General features: G+C 36.5%; 1 protein-coding gene across 3 annotated transcripts in view; it reads right to left on the bottom strand.

Moving 5' to 3' along the window:
- The window catches only part of PPFIA2 (PTPRF interacting protein alpha 2), a 335,557-nt gene that overhangs the window by 41,114 nt on the left and 280,093 nt on the right, over nt 1-14,350 (bottom strand). For 2 of the 3 annotated variants that reach the window (XM_050715798.1, XM_050715803.1), the window contains 7 exons: nt 13,705-13,796; nt 9,108-9,243; nt 8,385-8,605; nt 5,602-5,839; nt 2,904-2,933; nt 1,885-2,015; nt 1,216-1,370 (listed from right to left, as the gene is read on the bottom strand). In XM_050715798.1, coding sequence (XP_050571755.1) covers nt 1,216-1,370; nt 1,885-2,015; nt 2,904-2,933; nt 5,602-5,839; nt 8,385-8,605; nt 9,108-9,243; nt 13,705-13,796 — 1,003 coding nt within the window. The remainder of the gene's footprint in view (nt 1-1,215; nt 1,371-1,884; nt 2,016-2,903; nt 2,934-5,601; nt 5,840-8,384; nt 8,606-9,107; nt 9,244-13,704; nt 13,797-14,350) is intronic. The other variant, XM_050715800.1, reaches the window with a different exon arrangement.

The following is a 14,350-nucleotide window of genomic DNA, read 5'->3' as shown; positions in this document are numbered from 1 at the left end:
ATTATTTTTTAAAGAAAATATAAATAGGAAAAAGGTTGGGGTGTAAATGGAGAATGCTCAGTCCTTTGATTTTACTCTAATATTTTGATCCTAATATTGCATAATTTTATGTTGTAGGATTTTAGTAATGGGTTTGTTAGTTGTTTAAGTTGTGATTAGCATTCGTTAATATCATATGTCAATATGAATTTAGGTGGTATTGTTATTTTTATATTTCAATTTATTATTATTTCAGGCCTATGTATCACTTAAGCATTTACACTTACTGCAAACCTTTAAAAGTTTTTGTAGGTGTTATGTTGTCACCATGCCAGTAAAAATTTAGTGCCTCACAAAGCTGTACTCTGACGTCGTTGTGACTAGGAAAGAGGTATTATTTCTATTTTATTTTACTAAATTTATGCCTGTGTAGCATGCACCTGTATGCTAATCTTAATCTAGCTAAATCAGATAGCCTAGCAATAGAGACTGCAGCTAAAGATGTACCAGTCAGGGTACATAAACTATGAGCCTGTGCCTTAACTGTGACTTAACTTTCCATTGCTTTTGCTACCTAAATGAAGTTAAATACTTGTTAAATAAAGTTGAGGCATGACTGTTTTTTGCATTTGCTGTGGGCATACCTCATGGAGCATCACAGAAGAAAAATGTTGCCAGGCATGAATTAGACAAAGATCTTCGCTAGGGAAAAGGGCAAAAGAAATAGGAGGAAAACAAAGTGTTGCCATAGGCAGCATAGCTAACTGCAAAAGTACAGTGAGGACAGCGGTGAAAGGCACTAGCAGACATCTATTGACACACTGCAGTGAGAAAGGCAACTACACCTGCAAGGATCTTCCATATCACATACTTATACCCCTTAGAGTGGAGTGTATGCTTAATTCTCTCTTATCTCCTCTTTATTTTGATTATTTGAGAATACTCAGTTAGCATTTTTAACCTAATTCAAGAAAGTAGTGAAGCAGCAGGCGCAGTGAAGAGGGTAGTAGTTTGTGATTTGAGCTAGTAATTTGTGTCAGAAGTCTGCTTTCATTTGTGTTATAGTCATAGCAAACTCCTGACGTATAATTAATGATAACAATGGAGTCTAATGGGAAGGTTCTGCCAGAGTAAAGAGAACAAAAAGCAAATCAGAAAACTGAAAAGAAGCAAAAAATAGAAATGGGAAAATGACTGTGAAGTGGTGACCTTGACTTGGTACCACAAATTTCTTACTCAGCTGTCCAAGTCGAGCCTTCTCTTTTTTACCAAACAAGCGTCCTATTGAGGACTTGATTCCTTTCTTCTTGGGAGCTTTGTGCAGGGAGTCCTGACTGCTATTGACACTGCCAAGACCAATGCTTTCCGGCTCCAATGAAGCAGACAAACTACTATGAATGATAATAAAGAAATAGAACAGATAAAAAATTATTATTATTATTATTATTATTTAATTTTATTTTCTTCTGAGCAGCTCTGCAAACAAATGAATTGGTTATAATTTAGTAATAATCTTCCCACAAATGAAACAATTAATCACATCTTGCTCCTTAACTGATTTAGCAATATGCAGAGCAATACGAGACTGGAAATAAATATTTTTAATTTGCTAAGAACCATTGATGCCAATTACAGGATATTCCTGATATTTGTCTTTCTAGGATTTGCAGGATCTAGTAGTGATCAAAACTACACCTTAAAACAGAAATATACAGCATGTGTTTTAGCACTGACATATTATCAAGATCACATAAGAGACAAAGGTAAAGGTTTCTTTCATGGTACAGGAAGCAACTACCAAGAAGAAACATGAAGAAATAAGGGCATTTTAGAGTAAACAACATGATCTGAAGAGACTAATATGTGGTAAAAGTGAAGTACTGATTCATGGTATGGACATCTTACCTTCTGGCATCATTGTGGTATGAAGAAGGAAGGGTATGTGTCATTCTAATAGCTCTGGGTGTTGGAGGAGGAGAAGTTTCACATTTGATTGTGGCTTTATCTTCACGCCCATCTTCTTCAACTACTGCAATCTGGGGGATACATACTACATTGAGAGCCAAATGGCTTTTCATGAATTTTTCAACATACATTTCACAAATTTGTCAATTGAACTGAAGCATGTTTGGATTCAAGGGAAGGTTTTTTTTGAGCAAATTTTAAGGATTCTTATTGTTTAAAAAGACCACTGGGAAATAACAAAATTGCCTAAACATGGCAGCTTGAAATACATATTTGAAAGGACAGAAAGTACATTTGGAGACAAAATTAATTTCTTTTATCCCAAATGGGTTGATCCAGTAAAGGTCTAAACATGAAAATAACCTTATGCATGAGCAGGCCTCTTTCATTAAGCAGGATTATTCATGTAAACAAAATTCTCAGGGAAGTAAGGGAGAAGGTAAATACATAAACAAGACTACTCCCTCTGCTTTGTTAAGTGAATGGTCAAAGCACTTGAAAATAAGCATGAAAAAAGGAGTTTTGTCACAACAAATAATAATTTAATTTGAATACTGTCTCCTCTCATGTAAAGATAATTACCATATTCAGCTCCAAGTCTGCAAATACCTTTATATTGCTCCACAAGATTTCAAGCAATCTGACTTTGGTTCCGCCAGCAGTAAAAATGGCCAAAATACATTTGAAGGTAATTCTTTTGTGCCCACACTTTGCTTTTAACTGTATCTCCTTTAAGTGTGTGCTGTAGAGGCTCCTGCAAAGTATCGCTAGTGGGCCTTGATTCTTGCAGTAGCAGTGACCCCTGCAAGCCTTTCGAGGTAGTCTTAAAATGACTACGTTCAGGTATTGGATGAAAAGTAGTGAAAGGGCTGCAGCACGTGGGAAGGACCCGCTTATTTAAATGGCAGAGGAATATGGCAAAAGCACTCTCCCAAGCTTTTAAAAAGCCAGTATCATACCTTTCTCCGATGTTTCCTTAGATCGCTTGGCTTAAATTGGTAACAAAAGCAGCAACAACAAAAAAGAATGATTAATAAATCTTATTTGAGCATAACAATGCAACACACTTTTTCTTCTGACATTCAGAATCATGAAATAGGTATTTCATTAATTTAAGACTACCCATACCATATACTGATTATAAATGTGGTGTCATAACATAAGATAACCCTTTACAAATACACCATCTGTGAAAGCAGTTATTTTTTCCAAAGTTACAATCCCATTTCTTTTCATAAATTTAGCAAAGAATAGGATACTCCAAATTTATGATAGCAGATTTTAATTTTGGATTTTTCATATAAAACCTTACACTAACCCCATCCCCCAAAACATACATACATATATATATATATCTATAAAACATATTTGCAGTTTTTTATAATATTACAAACTAATCAATGATTCACCGAGGATACACACAAAATATCAACAAATACCACATCAGAAAAGTGGTATTTCTCTCCAGTTACCCTGTCTTAATGAGCTTGGCACCTTTAGTCAATGAATACAAATTCATCTGTCTTCTGTACTGCAGCATTATTTGGCGGTAGAAATCTGATAGAATGTGCTTTGTTCAACCCCTTTTCATTTTTATTTTTTGGTAGATGTTTCATTCATACAAACAGAGCTGAAGAAATTGCAGAATGTTTCGTTGCATAGACCTGAGATGTGGAAAATCCTGTGATACTGCTCCTCCAGCCAACCCCTATGGGACCATTTGGTAACTTGGGCTCTAGAGACCAGACTATTACTTAACTCTTCCCCAACTCAAGTATTCCCACTTGGAGGATGTCTGATAGTGTGCTGTGTCTGTCCCCAGCCAGGAAGGTAATGAGATACTCAAGATTCAACTCATGCTAAAACAGTGCAGGGGCAGCGTCCTGAAATGATTAATGTATGTGCTTTGTATGGTGTTACTTTTATGGGTTATGATATGCCAAGAGTCTGGCTGCAATTCATATTGACATATCTGAGTTTTAGTCCAGCTACAGCTGGATGCCAGTGAGGCCATAGCAACATGAAATGTAGAGTCTATACTGCCATTTTGTATTTGAATCTGATGAACACACTGACTGTCTAAATCAAGGCAACTAGGCAGCACAGGTGCCAGCTGGGAGGTCAATTTAACCATTGCCATTAATCTGTAGCCAAATTATTTAGCTTAAATGGTGGATGGAGTCAAACTGCACATTGAGGAAGGTGCTGCTTTGGTTAAGTGCGTGGCACCATGGCAGCCTGTACATCCACCTTCTCAACAATGGTTTTCACCACGACCATCTTAATTTCTGCTCTTCAGCAGTGGGGACCAGGGGGAGAAAAAAGAAACAGTGCCTCGGTCTGTCACACCTGCCAGCCATGACCTCCTCTCACAATAAGAAGCTGCTGTCTTTAGTTCCCAAGAAGGCAGCAAATGGGTTCAGGTGAGTACAAGTAGCTGTCAGTTTCCAGAAAGAGGGCAGGGAAGGAATACTCAACTAGATGAAGATAGACAAAAATTCTACTCCCACCTGAGTAGGAGCCACATGGAGGTTGAATAGCTGGGCTTCACTCCCAGCTGTTCTTAGCTAGGGAACCTTTTCAGCTAGGAGAGTTAATTTCTGCTTTCTGACTGAGATCAAAGCTCATTTCCCCTCTGCTGAGAGGCCCCATGAGTGGACACTTGTCTCCACATGGAACCGTTGCTGCTGCTTCCCAGGAGTGGACTGTAGAAGGACACTGATGATGTTCAGATTACCAGAGAAACAGCAAGAAATAAATGGGGTTACACGTATCCTATTCTCCTCACTGTATATCAGACATCATAATAATGGGCTGCTTTGATTTTATTCTTTCTTAGTGCTTAAGTAGATGAATTCACTCAGGCTCTGAATTTCAGTTTGTAGCCCACACTGAACACCACACTCTGTGTCTGCTTTCTTATCAATATTAGAGTTGAACATCAGAATATGTTGACACATGCTACATTGACTTACATGACTATATGCAGTTCCTTTCCGTCTAGAACCAAAATCATTATTATTATTATTTTTTGCAAATCCCCTTTCAAATCAAAATAGACATATCTCAGAATATGTGTGTAAAGGTACAGTAATGTTAGAATTTCTTTGCAGGATAATTTGGTGTCTAGGTATTGCAAACTATCGGTAATGTTGAAATATACCAGTTAAATGAATTATTGGAAAAAAAAGAAGCACCTATTTCATGTGCTTGATATACTGTCATGAAGAATACATACAAACTGGTGCAAGTATAATGAGGTTTTAATGTCTGCTACACATTTCCTGGAGGTTTAAACTTGCCAATAGCCCCACTGTGTGATAGATACTTCACTTCAGAGCTTTTCATTAGAAAGCATTTTCCACATATATATTAATTACAGTATTTCTAATGATCAGTTCTGTTTCTTATTATTTCCACTGCCTTTGTGCTGAATGCCCTTGATCCTCAGATCAAGATGTCCCTGGTGAATCACGTAATGCTCAGAAAACACAATAACAAAAAAAAAAAAATCACAGATGTCCATATTCTAAGGAATTTACTATCTGTTTGTATGACAGAGAGGTGAATATAGAATTAGAGAGATGAGCCATCCATACAATGAAAATATGATGCTAGAAATATCACACCTAAAATGGGCATCACAGAGGTTCTTACCAGTGTCATTACCCCCATTCTATCCATCTCCCTGGCTGGACTGCGAGGTGTGAGTTTAGGAGTTGAGTGTCCACTGGGAGGAGATGAGCTTGCAAGTGATGACGCCGTCACTGAGCCAGTAATGGATGTACCTTGGTGGACTCTGGCTAGGTTTAAGCCTTCCAGACTCACGCTGGCCACTCTATTCTCTATCTCTTCAGCACGCAGTTCTGTTGACTCTTTTTCTTCTTGGATTAACCTTATGAAATAAAAGAACACGGTTCAACTTAGGCCAGAATTAGTACTCTAAAAGCATTCTCTGATTCTGAAAGCAAATTTTTCTTCCTTGGTACTTCTCATTGTCTCACATATGCACAGAGACTCACATTGGCATACAATATATACGTACAGCAGAGGTTATATATGCCCACTACTGACTGTGTTTTTAATTTCTCATTATAATTTCTTCCTTCATTTCTGAATACCCCAAAACTAAACTTAAAAAATACTTCCTTTCAAATGAGATCCAAAAGAAAAAAAAAAAATCAAACATGAATTTCATAGATCAACCCCAAAATATTGAAAAGCATGTTTTTAATCACCAGAATTACAAAATCCTTTTTCTTAATTCCTCTGTCCTCAAAAACAATTGGAAGAATCTGCCCAACAACAAGACTTGATGTATGACATGTCAGAATGATTAGTTTCTTTGGAAACGAGAAAGTGCAGGAGAGGGGGAGTTAACAATCTGATTTACCATAGAAAACTAATTCCACTCTTAAAGTTGGTTTCGTCTGATTTTCTGTTGCTAAAGCATAAACACAAATTTAAAGTCAAATGAAATTGGGCCTTTGAGAAGGGAATTGCTAGGATAATCCACATTAAAAAACAAACAAACAAAACAAAAAAGAGAACATGCAAAACAATTTGTGTTTCATCCCTACAAACTGATGAAAAAATGAAAGTTTCTAAAGTATTAATTTTTTAAGTGATTTTTGTTATAATAGCTCTTATTGGCGACAAATACTAGTTTCTTAGATGTACAAAGCTTCAACAGGACCTTTCCACTGGATTCTTTAGTTTTGCTTAGATGTTCTTTGCTCATAAACCCACATTAGAAGGAATCTATTTTTGCAAATAGGAGGGAAAAGGATGAGAGATCTAAGTAAAATTACAAAAATACGAAGCCTGGAGATACCGAATCTGTGAATCAGGCTTGCTTTTTTAGTGACGGTAATAAAAGCCTATATACCAGTATAAGCTTATCAGTAGGGGAAATAAACTTCTCTCACACGACCTCCAGCAAAAAAGGCTATATAAGACTGCTCCCTTTTTCTTCCTTTCATGACATAAAACTGTACCTACCATCTAAGTCAAGATCCTCTGTTTAATAAAACAATGATCTGACTCAAGATGGCACAAATAATATCTATGTTACCTTTATGTGCAATTCTTTGTCAAAATATTTTATAGTATTATATAATTAGAATCACAGAATGGTTTGGGCTGGAAGGGACCTCAAAGATGTCTAGTTCCAACCCCCCTGCCATAGGCAGGGACATCACACACTAGACCAGGTTGCTAATTACCTGTTAAATTTTTAAAATGTTAATATGTTTAAAACTTATATATTTGTTGAATCTACAGCTTCCTGAATTGGTCACAGTGCTGACTTTGTAATAATAGAAACTATGGATAAAGTCCTCTTCTACACATGCTCTAAATACACTGTTTTAATGAGACTTAGTCTCCCAACAACAAAATTTCTCTCTACATTTCTTTCTTGATAGGTGTAATAAAGGATGGGATAAAATCCCATCTGAATGAAGAAATTCTGGGAGTAGTGAAAACTGAAAGCTCTAGATCTATAACAAAAGGTCTCCCCTGGAATGCAAAAGTTACTCAAATTCCATAAATTTCAATAGAGTTCTGTCTTTAAAGATACCTTGCTCAAAGAAAGTTTGAGATCTGGCAGAAGGTAATCTGATTTTGATTATACTTCTAAGCATACTTTTTCTGTCTATAAAATTACCAGAAAATGACTAATACATTTAGTAACTTCATCATCTCCTTCTACAGAAACGAGAGGATGTTTTTGACATACCAACTTTTTAAAAGTTATCTTACATGAAAAACATGTAAGAATGTTTTCAGCTTAAAACATGGTTTTGTTTATAAAAACTACTTTATTAAAATATGTTATTGGATTTTCTATCAGTCCATTACCTTTGCACAGAATTTAGCGAGACACATTCATTTCACTGCCTATTTCCAAGCATTAGAAGTCAACCTTGGAGCATGAAAAAAATAAATCACATTCTGTGGTTCCATAGAAAATCAAAACCATGTCTTGGAAACATGGCTTCTATTAGATGTAACATAGGAATAATCACCAGAAGAAACCATGAACAGCACTGAAGTATTTCAGATAGGAGGTCATTAATGAGCAGGTAGAATTATGCAGAATAGGGAAAAGAAAAAAAAAACATGAAAAGAGGACTATGGAGGGAGATTTGTCAAATATGCCAAGTGTTATTATTGTATTTCTTTTCAATTGCCAAGCAGTTCTTTATATGAAACATTTTTTGAAAGTAAACATTTATTTTTTTCTGCGGCTGGGAATTGAAGAAAACGATGTTACTTTCACTCAATAAATACTCTCATATGAAAAGCAGACACATTATCAATCCTTTAAATGTACAAGTGGTCCCCTAGTCATTATGAATGGTATCTGAACTCATGCACTGAAGAGACCTTAAAGCTGTAAACAAGAACACCACCACAGCTGGTTCAAGGTTACATACCTGATTTCTTTATTGATTGCATCTAGCTGTTCCTGAAGCATCATGGCCAGAGTCTGGGCATCAGAATGGCCACTTGGTGACAGGAGGTCCATGGAGCTGAAAAGTGTTTCTCTATCATCATCATCAATGTCAGACATTTCAGTGTCACTTTCAAATGGATGGCTGCTCAAAACACCAATCTGCTGTGTCCTATTCCACTCATGATCTCCAAGTGATTTTACCTAACCAGGAATTAGAATATATATGGCTTATTCCATGGAAAACAACTGCAAAGCTGAACTATAAAATGGGAAAGGAAAGCAACTAACATTTAAGAATACTTATTCAATGATTAATTCTCCGTTAATACTTGCGGTATTAACTTGCAGCAAGAAGGCATTTGGCATTGCAGGGGATGTAAAGTATTTTCACACAATTTCTAATGCTGTGTAAAGTTAATTCTTAGGAAAATTTATGAAGATATTGAGAAAAGACAGATAATCAAGCATGTTTGAACTCTGATGTCTGAATTTCAATATTTTCTGCCTTCATTTTAGTACAATACTCATATCCGAGTATATATACATATTAAAAAAAACAAAACAAAACAAAAAAACGCCAAAAAACTTGGTGTATATATGTAAGTATTCATTTATTTATTCTGGAAATACACAAACCAAGAGCTTATTAGCCTGAAAAGCATGCTCTTACTAGGAAATATATGAAAAGAAATTGGGGATTAACCTTTGGTTCATCTCTGCGTACTCCCATCCGTCCCCTCCTAGGTCGCCTTATCACTTTAGTTGACCGATAGTCAGACTGGCTATCAACCAGTGAGCCCACAGAATACCTCAACTCTGTTGATGAGTCAAGGTGAGGCCTGAAAAAAGAGTCAAAGAAAAAGACTGGGTGACTAAATACAGTAGTAATAGTAGTAGTAGTAATAACAAAAACAACAATCCAATGACCACTTCAGGAACACAGATTTTTTAATAAAAAAAATATGTGAGTTATATTACTATGTGGATTATATTATTATTGTCTGACAAATTTGGTGGCCTAAAAATTTCATGGCCTTCTACAATGGGATTACAGCATTGATGGATAAGTGAAGAGCAACTGACATCAACTACCTGGACTTGTGCAAAGCCTTTGATACTGTTCTGCACGACATCCTTGTCTCTAAATTGGAGAGACATGGATTTGATGGATGGACCACTCAGTGGGTAAGGAATTGGCTGGATGGTCACTCTCAAAGAGCTGTGGTCAACAGCTCAATATCCAAGTGGAAACCAGTGACAAGTAGCGTTCTTCAGGGGTTGGTACTGGGACCAGTGCTGGTTAACATCTTTGTTGGTGACGTGGACAATGGGATTGAGTTCACCCTCAGCAAGTTTGCTGACAACATCAAACTGTGTGGTGTGGCCAACATGCTGGAAGGGAGGGATGCAGAGGGTCCTGGAAAGACTTGAGAAGTGGGTCCATGCAAACCTCATGAAGTTCAATAAGGCAAAGTGCAAGGTCCTGCATCTGGGTTGGGATAATCCCAAGCACAGATAGAGGTTGGGTGGAGAATGGATTGAGAGCAGCCTTGAGGAGAATGACCCGGGGGTGCTGGTGAATGAAAAACTCAACTTGAGTCAGCAACATGCACTTGCAGCCCAGAAAGCTAACTGTATCTTGGGCTTCATCAAAAAGAGTGTGGTCAAGGGAGGTGATTGTCCCCCTCTAGTCTGCTCTTGTGAGATCCCCATCTGCAGTACTGCATTCAGTTCTGGGGTTCCCAATATAAGAAGGACCTGTTAGAGTGGGCCCAGAAGAGGTCACAAAGATGATCAAAGGGCTGGAGCAGCTCTCCTGTGAAGAGGGGCTGAGAGAGTTGGGGTTATTCAGTCTGGAGAAGAGAAGGCTCCAGGGAGACCTCATGGCTGCCTTCCAGTACCTAAAGGGGGCCTAAGGAAAGCTGGGGAGGGACTCTTTGTCAGGAAGTGTAGTGACAGGACAAGGGGTAGTGGTTTTAAACTAAAAGAGGCTATATTCAGATTAGATATAAGGAAGAAATTCTTCACTATGAGGGTGGTGAGGCTCTGGAATAGGTTGCCCAGAGAAGTTGTGGATGCCCCATCCATGGAAGTGTTCAAGGACAGGTTGGATGGGGCTTTGAGCAACCTGGTCTAGTGGAAAGTGTCCCTGCCCATGGCAGGAATTAGATGATCTTTAACGTCCCTTCCAACCTAAACCAATCTATGATTCTATGTATCAGAGAATATATGACAAAAACATATCACAAAAATCAAAACAAAAACGTGAGAAGTTGAAATCATATTATAAGAACATAAGATATTACTAGAAAACTAAGGTAGAAAACAACAACTTGCAGTAGGAACTTGCAGTCCAAAACTTCAACATGAAAAACAAGCAGAGTTCAGGACAAGATAATTAGCAGAACTGGCTGCTAAATATACTGTGCTGTATATTTTTCTTCTGCTTCCCTGAATAAAGATGCTTGAGGTCACTGTAAGAATGATACATGTTCAAGAGTGAGGTTATCTATAACACATTCTTACAGTTCAGCATTATAAAAATATCAGTGAACTGCCCTGTGATACATAGCATAGTTTATGAATGATTCATGTTTATTTGATAATACTTTTGAGAAATTTAACCGCTATGAGGGATGCAACCTAAGAACAAGTACCTAGACATTTTCCATAAAAATATATTCAAGACATGACTATGGTTTTGAAAACAGCAGCTCTCTCTCCAACAAGAAGAATGGCCCATACTTCAGAAATATTCTGGAATAATGATGGTTGACCCCAAATTTTTCCTGTAGTCCTTATAAGTCTTGTGATGTTGTGGTGAGGCATATACTCGATGACGTCAGCATATCTTTTCTTGGCTGCAGACAGCGGTCACTGGCCTTTCTGTCCTTGATAAAATAGCAGCAGTAAAAATTCCCTACTTGGTGCTATTAGAAACAACATGACTACGGGCTGCATAGAAGATGCGGAAGAGCCAAGGATGTGTACACCATTTAAGCATTCAACCACAGCAGTGGAGACCTGTCAAATTTCTAGCTCTTAACACATAACCAATCTCCACATAAAAATATATGAATAGTATAATTATAGTAGAAAAATGAAGTGTAACAAATACTATACTAAATCAACCACTTTTGTTTATAGTGACTCCTTAAATAAACTTGACATTTCACTATAAGAGCATAAAATGAGAGTTTCATGTTCTACTTAGTTTTTTTTTTTTTTTTTAAACTTGGGAAAATACTTACAATTAGCTACAGACAACTTACAAGGTTCACAGCAATGTTAATAATCAGTTTTGGGAAACAAAATAGGAATAAGTTTTGTTCTTAAAACAATTTTCTCACTTGGGAAAAATGTTGAAGAAAATGATGGCTTTAATCTTGAACATAAGAAAAGCTAAATGAAGGAAATCATTCAGAAAAGCACATATATCTCTGCTGAAAAGTGCAGACTGTTTCCCTGGGCTCTAGTTATGTATCTGTTTCTAAAAAGAGAGATTTACTTTTCCTTAAGAACAACTTATTTTGAATTAAAAAATATTGGCACTTTGAAGACTGTAGCATTGGCCTCAAATTTCAAACACCATTTTAATTAAAAAAAATAATCCAATATTACAACGGTGGTATCTATGAATTGATAAATGGGAAATGTGAAGATTGGTATTATAAGTACTGGTATTATAAGTACTTTGACAAAGCTAAAATAATAATGGATGGATTTCAAGGGCTAACACCGTCTGTTTGTTTTTTATAAATACTGCAAGAAAACAAATGAATAAAATATCTGGCACTGGAATTCCTGAAACGTGAGCACGTGTCACAGAAATCAAACCAGAGATGTTAAAATTTCATGGACAGTGAATGTGTTTTAGAAATTTGGTTTTGGGTAGAGCACGCACCAGAGTTCCTACTGTTGTCATAAATGTTCTTTCTGTGCAGCCATCAGTCTACCTTCCCTTAGGCTTCCCATCATGGGGCTTCCATAATATCGGGGGTGGAGGGGGAGGAGGAAATTACCTTTTTAAGAATTCCTTACAACTTGCTTTTGTTGTTATACTAATAAGAAATCTTGATAACAATTGGGCTTGGGCTACAAATGTCTTAAACTCTTTATCTACATTGCCAGGCAATAATTTTTTGATTCATTTTGTTTTAAATCTATCTGTATGTCTCTCCCCTCTGTTATTGTAAACCTATTAGGGCAATGACTCTTTTCTAAGTTCGTACAATATTTGCTGTAATAGAACTTTGCTTTGATAACATACTTAGTATGTATATAAGTATATAAATACTTAGTACTTGTGCAGCAAGTTGGTAGATAATAAGAAACAACCCAGGTTCGTCTCTGGCAGCAGACATTTATCTGCTGCCCAGCTTAATTATTATTCTTCTGAAAGAACAAACTCCTGCAAATATAGAACTAAATATGGACTGAGAAGAATAAGTATTTAATGCTGAAACTTCCCTGTTCCAGACAGGGGGAAGTCTATTAGAAATGAAATAGTACTCCAGCTGTGTGGAGCCAGGAGCTGGACTTGATGATCCTTGTGGTCCTTTCCAACTCAGGATATTCTATGATTTTGTGAAAAATATTATTCCAAATGATAACACAAAGTTGAGGTTTAGGGTTGATACATTTGAGGTTTAGTTGATACATTTAGGCAAGAAGGGCTGCCTTTCTAGAATAATAAATTCATTTCAGCTGTTAGTACAGTTTCTACAGTACATATCTCACTATTGTTCCCATATTGCTTTTCCACCACAAAGAGACAATGTTCAGTGCCCTGTCAGAACACTCGTACTGTCAGAACACTCTGAATATTGCCTTAATCTTTAGTTCAAGTTTTGTGATCTTTTCCTATACATTAGGCAAAGCTGTGCTACTTCTTGCTAATAATAATAATAATAATAAAATGTTAGGTGTAATTGATAGAATAAATATATATGGCCTTAAATATACTGAGCAGCTTTAGTATTAACAATGATGGTTACAACATTGTTATTACAGAATACTGAGAGAAAATGAGTATTTGGCTATGCTTTTAAAAACATCCCATAATTTCAAAGACTTTCCTTAATCACAGTAATATTTCAGTGTATTCTCATTGCTATAAAGCCCCAGTTACCTACAAAAAAAGTGAAAAGCGACAGTAATAATCATTCCATAGATCTTATATTTTTAAAGAAATACATAATTATATGTGGTCTGAATGCATTCTTGTTGTAAAGGCTTGACACTTATGCTTGTGTTCTCTTTCAATTCAAAGGAAGGAAACTTTTGTTGTTAAATATTACCTTGACAATGTGGGTTCAATTAAAGAACCAGCCCTCAATTTCATTTGATCCAGTTCAGATCTCAGTTTCTCAATTTCTTCTGCAAGTCTTTCCTGGAAATCAGAAAAGTAAGATATACTTGTGATCCAAAGTACTTTTAACCCAAAGTACTTTTAACTTTCTGAGATATTAACCTTACAAAGCTAAACAAGATAAATTACACTGAATGTAACACTGAGTATAATAAGAAATAGCACTGAACTCATTCAAGTCTCTTCATTGCTAATATGACATATGCATCAAGAAGAGATTGTACAGGTCTCCCTACCATTTTTCCATTAGCTAGAAGTGATGACAGGATAGGTTCATACTGTCCTACTAAGCTGTCTTTATGTCAACCCATGAGCTTTACTTTTTTCCCCAGTTCTCTCCCCTGTCCCACTGTGGGGGAGTGAGTGAATGGCTGTGTGGTGCTTAGCTGCCTGCCAGGTTAAAAGAAAACAAGAGAAAAAAAAGGTATTCATAATTCAAGTTTAGATTCTGTGGTAGAAAATTTTGTTTCATTTGACAGAGCTTTAGAAATGTCTTTTTTGTCATGTAACTTGATGGTGAAGTATGATCCTGATTTTACTACAGTTGAATCACATTTGAGCCATCTGTAATAAGA

The sequence above is a fragment of the Cygnus atratus genome, chromosome 1, assembly GCF_013377495.2.
Source record: "Cygnus atratus isolate AKBS03 ecotype Queensland, Australia chromosome 1, CAtr_DNAZoo_HiC_assembly, whole genome shotgun sequence".
Classification (NCBI taxonomy): Eukaryota; Metazoa; Chordata; class Aves; order Anseriformes; family Anatidae; genus Cygnus; species Cygnus atratus.
Note: the sequence above shows the minus strand (reverse complement) of the source record. Positions and strands in the feature narration are given on the sequence as shown.